The sequence below is a fragment of the Schistocerca piceifrons genome, chromosome X (assembly GCF_021461385.2).
Source record: "Schistocerca piceifrons isolate TAMUIC-IGC-003096 chromosome X, iqSchPice1.1, whole genome shotgun sequence".
In the NCBI taxonomy this organism is placed as follows: domain Eukaryota; kingdom Metazoa; phylum Arthropoda; class Insecta; order Orthoptera; family Acrididae; genus Schistocerca; species Schistocerca piceifrons.
Window position 1 is genome coordinate 837414081 of NC_060149.1, and position 10045 is coordinate 837424125.

The window sequence follows — 10045 nt, forward strand, 5'->3', positions numbered from 1 at the left end:
GGGAGGTATCTCCTTGACCTGCATACTGAATCCCTCACCGTGGGAACAGGCAGGCGTGGCGGCTTGGCTTGCTCGTTGCAACTCAATGAGATTCACATGTGGCCGGTGGACAGTCGCGGCCAACGGCAAGTAGCTGGCCAGCGCCGCCGCAACCGCTGCGCGCCCGCAAAACCACACACACCTCTCACACTGCTCACAAACGATTAACTTCCTATTTGGTTCACTTATTTCCTCATTCGATAGTAGACAGCTATGCACAACCTTCTAGAATGTCAGAAACATCGCAGTGGTACCGTATTTCTTCTTCAAATGCGGAGTGACGTGAAATGTTTGCGAATATGTGAAACACCTATGGTTCTCTCAAATACCAGGAGCGCGTACGGCAGGGGGTGAGGTCAGAGAACCTGGAAAGTTCGTGTAACTCACGTTTAAGGCACTCACTAACAGTGTAAGGTTTCCGTGGTGACGGGGGGGGGGGGGGGGGATGAAAAGAGGGAACACTGCTTGCTTACCGCCCGATAAGCGACACAGCGGGGCTACTGTTGCGAAATCGTCGTCCCCCGGGTTATCTCGCCCTGTTAGCTGTGCTGCTGTTCTCACCCTCCTCGGCAGTTACCGCTTCCCCTGCAGACATCGTTCTGTGTATACAGCGTATTGTTACAAAATAGGTTCAATCCTGTCTCCAGCCATCCTGATTTAGGTTTTCCGTGATTTCCCCAAATCGTTTCAGGCAAATGCCGGGATGGTTCCTTTGAAAGGGCACGGCCGATTTTTCCTTCCCCATCCCGAGCTTGTGCTTCGTCTCTAATGACCTCGTTGTCGACGAGACGTTAAAAAAACTAACCTAACCGTTACAAAATAACGAAGAACAAATCCGGAGCTGTAACCGTATAATCAGAGTGGCCATTCGTGCCATCGCACAAGTTGTACGATGGCTAATGAACACTGAATTCCGACAGTGCTCGATAGTAGTAATGTTGATCTCTAGGGAAAACTTCTACCGCCGTCACAAAAATGTCATTGTTAGATTGACATTTGTATCTCTAGAACACCGGTGTAGTGTGAAACTGTAGTAAGCGGATTATGCCTGTCACGAGTAAATTTTCTTCTGTTTACCTTCATCGGTGACGTTTCTGACTTAACGCCACAGCAGTTTTAAAACCTGCCCCTTTTTTTCTGACAAAGTTCCTGATTTTGAGGATGCTTATTATGAAACAGCCGGACTGGCAGCAATATTATTTTGAAGTTTTTTAGTTCGCAATTATGCACAGCGTGACTAAATTCGTAAGCATCGAGAGAGTTCGATTAAACATTGCGTTATTTGGTGTTACACGAATATATAGTGCGTTCACCATAACTGACCGTTCAACTCCCACAGAAAACAACGAACAGTTAGTGTGAACAGTATCAGTACCATTAGTCTCAGAGAAAATGTAGGTAAATACGAATTGGTGGTAAGCAGCGTGATAGTGACGAGAGAATTTTGACACGCGCGTGCTTTAGCGGCAGCCGTGGGAATGTCGCCATTTTCGGCGGCTGCCGGAGCGCGGAGTGTACCCGCGCGGTGGCTTACGGAGAAAGCCATCAGCCTCGCCTCCATACAAAGGAGGAGGCAGCTAGCGCCAACCGGCCGCTATCGTGGCCGTCTTCTTGCGCCTAACGAGCTGGTGGCGTACGGCGGTCTGCGGGGGCGGCTGTGTGCTCACATTCCTGGCCGTGCCAGAATAAGGGCAGGCGGCGAATACATTAGACAGCGCAGCGCTAATTAGCCCTCTGGGTAGCGGTCCCACGCCGATTAATTGGCCGCTACCTGCTGAGTCCTCGTCTTCTCTCCAGTCCGCTCTAGTCTGTGGTTCCATTTTTTCTGGCCGTATTACCTTCCGACGCCCAATTTTGAAGTTCAGAAACAACCAGTCTATTACAGGGAATAAGTGTAGCAGCTAGAAGGGACTCCTCCGTATAATGCTTGTTTCCGGGGGGAGTGGCGAAGTACGTGGGTTACATCGATCGTGACACTTGAGTCAGCGCGAAACGACTTCCTCTCGTCTGCTACACCACATCTTTGAGTATCACTTATACCCAACGCGCTCAGTTATTAGATCGATATAGTCAAAATACGCGATCCCCGAAAATTCTCATGTATTTCCATTGAAGACGCTACCTGGTATCTTAACACAAGCTTGTGTACTCTGTCCGTTCTTATCAGTGCTTTTCAAAAATTCCATTCCGAGAACGCCCTCATTTATCAGACTTTAGACTTCATATTATAACAGGCCATCAATTAATGCCGTAGTTAAAGAACTGTAGCTTCCTGATGGTACCTCTCACCACTGTTAAAACACACTGTAGTGTTGTTTTTGCTCTCCAAAACATCGCCCACACGCGACTGTGCACTGTGTGTTATCGTTTCAGTAGTAAAGCCGCCGTTTTTATGGAATATTCGAAGTTCGTTGGTGTCAGGAGGTACAGTGTGCCATATTATCAAAACCAAAATGTTCGTTGGAATTTCGACGAATGTAGTGTTTTACATGATTAACCATTTAACTTGGACGCTATGTGTTAACGCAATTTTGTGTTACTTCCTAGCATTTACGTACTAAAGTACCCTTACATTATGATCGTGCATTCGGCACTTCTGTGGGCGTTAGTCTTAAAATGAGAAACAATAATTGAAACATTAACCACTTAGTCTGTTATCCTACCACATTTCAGTACATACTCATTAGTAAGAGTCCTGTTAAACAGGTATCGCTTTGCAGGTAACCTGAGAGGCTTTGTGATAATGCTTGCGAGCATGACGTGTTTAGGAGAACTGAGGGGTCTTGAAAATCCTAATTATCTAATTGTAGTGAATTGGCATTTTCATTTGCAATGGAGCTTCATTGTCACTTGTACACTGTGTATTGTTATACTGACTGTATCTTGTAATATAAAATTTATAGAGAGAGGTATTGAGATTTGTTTAAAACCTGCAGCATTATCCTTTAACAAGGTGCAATCATTTATATTCTGTTTGAGCTGGAAAAATCGTGGTGCATCTTGTAGTCCTCGCTCTAAGTCAAGTGTATCTTCACAGACCGCTTAAAGAAGAGTCAACTGGATGCTGTGTAAAAGTTAGCATCCTTTTCTTAAAGACATTAAAAGCAATCCACAATGTGCATTCTACTACAATCTTGTCGTCATTGTTGTCACTGTTGTTCCTAGTTGAGACTGAATGCTACAGCTAGTGTGCAAGTCTATTCATCTCTACATAACTGCTGCAACCTGCAGCCATTTGAACCACCTCATTGTGTCAAACCAGATTCTTCACCAGTTTCGACCACCCCCCCCCCCCCCCTGCTGTAACTATGATTATTACACACAGGGCATTTGCATTAATTCAGCTATAAGATCATATTACAGCTACAAGTTTCGTGTGTACAGCATGCCCTATCATTTGCAGGTGCCACAGCGGCTGGAAGGGCCCCCTGTGTGACCAGTGCGAGCGGTACCCGGGCTGCCTACACGGCACCTGCCAGAAACCGTGGGACTGCCTGTGCAATGAAGGCTGGGGCGGGCTCTTCTGCAACCAGGACCTTAATTACTGCACCAACCACAAGCCGTGCCGGCACGGTGGAACCTGCTTCAACACGGGCCAGGGCTCGTACACGTGCTCCTGCCCACCCGGCTACACAGGCACCGACTGTGAGCGCCAGCTGGATGACTGTGCCCACCACCCTTGCCAGAATGGTGGAACTTGCAGGGTGAGTAACCTTTATAATGCACTTCTGATCTGTAAAAAACCAGGAGTGATTATTGTTGACATGCGTAGTGAAACCTAAAATAAAAATAATGAGAAAAACAGAAAAGCTGTTACAATCGAGACAGCTGGTAGCATTGTCAAACGTAGTGATGAGCACCCAAAACTATAGTATAATGCATGATTTCAAGCAGACATATGCCAATTAGATAAGTTTCCTTGAGAGGGATGTATCCTTCAGAATACACACCCATTTTGCATAATTGCTACCAAATTTGCATTCACTGAGAATTGTGTCTCCATTGGAATAAGTAGTGGATGGGTATTTAGAATGTGTAGCTATACCAGGCACGTGTTTGTTTGTGCAACAGGAGAATGGAACTGGGAGCTTCCGCTGCGACTGCCGAAAAGGGTGGCATGGCCCGCACTGCGAGACGTCGGCACAGACGTGTGACAACGAGCCCTGCCGCAACGGCGCCACGTGCTCCGACACGGCACAGGGCTACCGTTGCCAGTGCCCTCCCGGCTACGACGGCGTCGACTGTGAGCACCAGATTGACGAGTGTGCCTCGGCGCCCTGCCTCAACAATGGTAGCTGTGTCGACCGCATTGCCGGCTTCGACTGCAACTGTCCTGTTGGGTTCTCTGGCAAGCGCTGTGAGATCAACATTGATGACTGCAAGGGCAATCCGTGCCTCAATGGTGGCACTTGCATCGACATGGTAAATCAGTTCCGGTGCCAGTGTGTGCCGGGCTACGTGGACTCACTGTGCCAGAACAAGGTGGACTACTGCCGGACCAAGCCGTGTGCCAATGGTGGCACCTGTACTGATCTGCTCAACGACTATCGCTGCGCCTGCCGGCCCGGATTCACTGCGAAGGACTGTAGTGTCGAGGTGGACGAGTGCAAGTCGAGCCCCTGCCTCAATGGTGGCACCTGTATCAACAGGGTGAACGCGTTCCAGTGCCGCTGCCCCGAGGGCTTCCACGGACCTGTGTGTGGTGACGAGGGCACGGCAGATGAGCATCAGGTGGTGCCTCCACCTCCACCACCTGCTGTGCCGTCGACGTCTGCACCGGCCGAGTCAGCCGCCGTGTGGAACGCTAACAACAGCTCGCACCACCGCCAGGTGGAGAGTCAAGATGGTGGTGGACTGTCACCGGAGCATGTTGTTGTGATCGCGACCATCTCTACAGCAGTGCCACTGCTTGTGCTGGTGGCTGCCGTGGTTGTCATGTGCATGAAGCAGCGCCAGAAACGCGAGCAGCAGAAGGCAGACGATGAAGCGCGCATGCAAAATGAGCAAAATGCCGTTCACAGCTCGATGGCTAAGCGTGCGGGCCCCGGTGATGCGCACATGATCAAGAATACCTGGGACAAGTGCTGCAACAATGTGGTCGCTGCGAACACGGCGCCTTCTCCAGAGGACGGTGGTGGGGGTGGTGGAGGCGGCGGTGGCGGCTCGACAGTGCCCAACATCGTCAGTGTGAGTGCTGGTGTGGACAGTGATTTGTGCTACCCCAAGGCACAGGTAGTGGACAATGGCGGGCCTGTGTACACGTTACACAGGACGAGGTCGCAAAAACAGTTAAATACGGACGCAGCAGCTAACCGCAGAACGTCGGCTCTGCTCAATGTAACCAGCAGCGCAAAGCTGGAGAAAGACTTTGACAACCTGTGTCCCAGTGCGAGGACATCTGTGACGGCAGAAAAGAGGATATCTGTTCTGTCCGTCGACTCGTCGCTTTGCAATGCGAGGTGAGTCGTTTTGCCAAAACGGAACTTGTACTGCTTAATGTGTGTTTGCAAGAGCCTGATTAAATGTGGATGCACACGCTTGTCGAGCGTTTCCCTTGAAACGCTCCACACTCGTTTGCGTCATTTCAGTGGATGGCTACTGCGGGGACTGTGAGCATTCTGGGACTGGGAGTTCTAATATCCACTTCTCTTCTTTGCAGTGACCCCGCGTTGACAAAGCGAACGCATGACAAAGAGGGCAGCAACGTCCTGACTGGTCCCACAAGCAGCGTGTATGTGATAGACGAACATTTCCACCATCAGGACGGGCTACTCGCAACGGAAGTCTGAGTAGCCGTGCTGGATAGACTGTCGTCTAAAAATGCGGAACTCGTGTGGTGTGTGCCTGGTGCCGTTTGTCGGTGTGAATGTGTTCTCGAGTGACTGATGTGCTTAATTGAAAGACTTAGCCTTTTCAGCTTAACGATATGAATTGGCTGTTGAAGGGTGATGAGTGTGAACTTGGTGAAGAAGAGGAGAAAAGCACCTGTACAGTTATTTATTTTTTCTGAACTCCTAATTGGAAAATGTGCTTTTCCATCTCCTTCACAGAAAATGACGCAGGTTCATCATAGTACGCCACTGGTTGGTAGTAAGTGATGTACTAAATACTGATCATTGTAGTGCAACATTGTATCAGTAGATACCATTGTCACAGTGTAATCGGTTTACAAGAAAATGGAATAATGAAATTGTACGGCAGTTTCTCTCTCTCTCTCTCTCTCTCTCTCTCTCTCTCTCTCTCTCTCTCTCTCTCTCTCTCTCCCTCTCCCTCTCCCTCTCTCTCCCCCCTCCCCCTCCCCCTCCCCCCCTCTCTCTCTACCCCCTCTCCTTCCCCCATTTCTTTCTTTTTCTTTCCAATCACAGTGAATCTAAATAAATGACTATGCAACTGAGTATCGTGTGCGCGATTATACGTACATTATTTGTGATTTGTCTGAAATGAAACTAAGTCAGTAATGTAAAAACAACTGAACTATTTATACAATTTTTATTTTTATTTTTAAATAAAGGCTTGTTAATATTCCAGTTTTCCAATTTGCCTGTTGACTGAAACTTGATAAATCCTTTGTGAGAGTAATTTGTTCAGTAAAAGATAGTGTCATTTTATATAAAAAATTGCAAGAGTATTTGCCATTGTTAGTGTGAAGTGGATACCAGACACTTTTTTGAACAAAGATACATGTTCCTGTTACATTATTAAAACTAAGTCATTTTCCATGTTTTTGGGATGTCAGCAGAAAGGGAAATATTTGTAAATTTATAAGGGTTGTGAACCAATCCTACTTTAGTCACTTTAGATAATTTTAGACCTTTCTGCAACACCTAAGACACTAGCATTGTTGTAATTTGTACTTACTGTCATTTGTTTTTGTAAGTTTCGGACGAGTTAGGAAATGTAAAGACTTTAAATTTAAAAATAAGTCAAAAGACCTTTTTGTATTATAATGTAAATTTATAGAATGAATGGTAATATTCTGTAAATAGTTACAAATTTTCGCTATAACTGTTCTTTCCTTTAATTAAAATGTCATTTGGCTATTTTTCCAAGTATTGAGGTTGTTCCTGAAAGATGTGAAATGTCGTTCAAACCAGCAAGTGTTAGTAAAACTTCTGTTCAAGTTGAAAAAGCATTTCGCTCACTTTTCTCGTCCCACTGTTCCTGAATTTAGGAAAATACCTGATAATACTAAATAGGAAAATACTGCTATTAAGTGCTGCACAGTACCTTCTGAAATGCTGAACAAGCAGAAGCAGATAGAGTGGTGGGTGACACTAAAATGTTGTGAAATAGCTAGATACCTTCCACCCCTGAATTTATTCTCTCTCTCTCTCTCTCTCTCTCTCTCTCTCACACACACACACACACACACACACACACACACACACACACACACACACACACACACACACACACACACACACACCCTCTAATTTTAATGGGAGAATTTTCTTATGGCTTTCAGGAAAAAAAAGATAGGTTGCATTAGGTTACTTAACATCATACATAAAGTTCAAGTAATGTTTAGTCAGTATGATTCACATGTTCTGGCAAACTGACTACCTAATTCCAGTGTTAACAAGACACTGTCACAGCAAAACACACCAAAATCGTAAGTTCTTAATGAATGTAACTGAATTATTAGGTGACAGAGTAAAATGAATGTCACAGTGTTTCTGGCAGTTCCTCAACTAATAGTGGTGCTCTTTCCTGAATGTGAAATGTTAATGCCTCTTGCCTTGGCTTCTTATTTGGAACTTCTTTCCACATATACCAATTATTTTACTATGTTGTTTCCATGGTTATGTATTGAATCTGGAGATTTCTTGGAAATGTTTAACAAAGCTGTGATAAGTTCTGAATTGAAACATTTATTATTATGCTGTACTCCCCACATACAATGCATAAGCAGGACTGAAACTCTGTACTCTTTTGATACTATGCATTTAAGTCCACAAGAAACCCCACACATGTGGAACACTCTTGTTCCAGAATACCATTTGGCCTGTACATACACAAACTACAAATCATGCAATAGTTCAGATGAAGTAGTTTTAAATTATAGTAAATTTTACATTATGACGTGGTGACAACTGAGCAAGTCATCTCAGAACAGGTATGTGCCACACATAATTTAGTCTATATAGAAAACATTAGGAAAAATAAGTGTCCATACAAACACAAATGGTACAACATTATGGAAAGTAGAAATACCATAATATCTGGACAGTTCATGATGATTTAGAGTTGCAGAAATGTAGCTTTTGTCTTTGCTTACCGTACACATACAAGAGAGTAATGTTACCACTTCGTCTGAAAAAATTCCGGACTGTAGTAAAGAAACGATTTAAATATTTGTGAATTTATTTAATATATTTGGAAACAATTTGGACATGTAAAGTCAATATTCCCAGGTAACATACTGTCAACAATGCAACATTAAAAAGAATAGTGAGATAGAAAATGATTTGCTGCAGGCCACATACTGATCAAAATGTAACAAGAACTCTACAGGTAATTATTTTACACAGTTGGATTTACTCCCCATTCCTCCAGCAAAAGTACAAATGAAACTAACTTTTCTAAATAAAACATTTTCTTACCTAAAATAGCTCAGTTAGATAACTGTAGCTACTCTTAAGCAACAAGTATTTTTACAGCTTATGCAGACAAGAGTAATGAAAAACAGAGGCACATTCTTAATACTAATTGCATGGATGGTAACACAACCTATTGTTCATAAGAAGCTGAATTTTGCTGCGCTCCTAACAAGTCATTTCTGAACACTGGAGCTGGTACATACATGGTCTATATAATACTGCACATCATTATATAAAATGTTGTAAAAATAATATGAAGTAATGTGTGTAGTTCACAACAAATGAACACAGTGAGCACAATGAAATGATAGTATGAGTTTGAGCCAATTTCAATCTCATGTAGATCTAGGAAGACGAAGGTATGACTGACTGTTGTAGAGTTAGTGAAAGGAGGCATGGGTAATTGTTGACTAAGAACTTCCTGCAGGTACCATTCATGGAAAAATGAATATTCCTCTCCCTTTCATGTACAAAATGGTTCAAATGGCTCTGAGCACATGGGACTTAACTTCTGAGGTCATCAGTCCCGTAGAACTTAGAATTACTTCAGCCTAACTAACCTAAGGACATCACACATATCCATGCCCGAGACAAGATTCGAACCTGTGACCGTAGCGGTCTAGCGGTGCCAGATTGTAGTGCCTAGAACCGCTCTGCCACCCCGGCCGGCCTTTCATGTACAGATCATTTAATACAACAGTTGTTTCCTTTGCGTTCGGGAGGATGACGGTTCAACACCACGTCCGGCCATCCTGATGTAGGTTTTCCGTAATTTCCCTAAATCGCTTCAGGCAAATGACAGGATGGTTCCTTTGAAAGGGCACGGCTGACTTCCTTCCCTAATCCGGAGAGACTGATGACCTCGCAGTTTGGTCTCTTCCCCCAAACTCTTTCCTCCTCCTGTGTGTGTTTGTGGGTCCTTGCCAGTGTGTTTTTATTTCCTCCAAGCGAGTACCATGCTAAAGAAACACCTGTTTGTTTGCTCGTATGTTTACTGTTAGGGTTAACTGGAGGGTTGTATGCTCCTAAAGGTTTCCGAACGTTTGCGTGTAAAGTATATGTAGAGAATACAGCAGTTAAATGCTAACTTCTCGCAAGTCTAATTCAGCTGTCGTCCTGTTAATTGAAAACGGTCCCCTGTTTGATAGTATTAGGTGGATTTCCATACATACGGAATCACCGTCAGTAGATTAGTTACTGAAACTGCCAATGTCCGTAGGCTCTAGTTTTAGGGTGGCTATCGATCGACTGAGATCTGTGACCACCACTACACGTCATCTGCACAGAGCTTCAACAACATACATCATAGATACTCAGTGCGTCAGAAGTGGGCAAAAGACAGTTAAGATCGAATGGGATACTGTAAAATGCAGAGGTTGCGACGGGTACGTTACCTATGAACAGCA

The 10045-nt window shown here is 44.7% G+C and overlaps 1 protein-coding gene across 1 annotated transcript in view; it reads left to right on the top strand.

The window, feature by feature from the left end:
* LOC124721306 (neurogenic locus protein delta) overlaps positions 1-6337 on the top strand; it is a 1352207-nt gene extending 1345870 nt beyond the window's left edge. The window contains exons 10-12 of the mRNA XM_047246214.1: positions 3443-3743; positions 4111-5498; positions 5699-6337. Coding sequence (XP_047102170.1) covers positions 3443-3743; positions 4111-5498; positions 5699-5828 — 1819 coding nt within the window. The 3' untranslated portion in view covers positions 5829-6337. The remainder of the gene's footprint in view (positions 1-3442; positions 3744-4110; positions 5499-5698) is intronic.
* The last annotated feature ends 3708 nt before the right edge of the window (positions 6338-10045 follow it).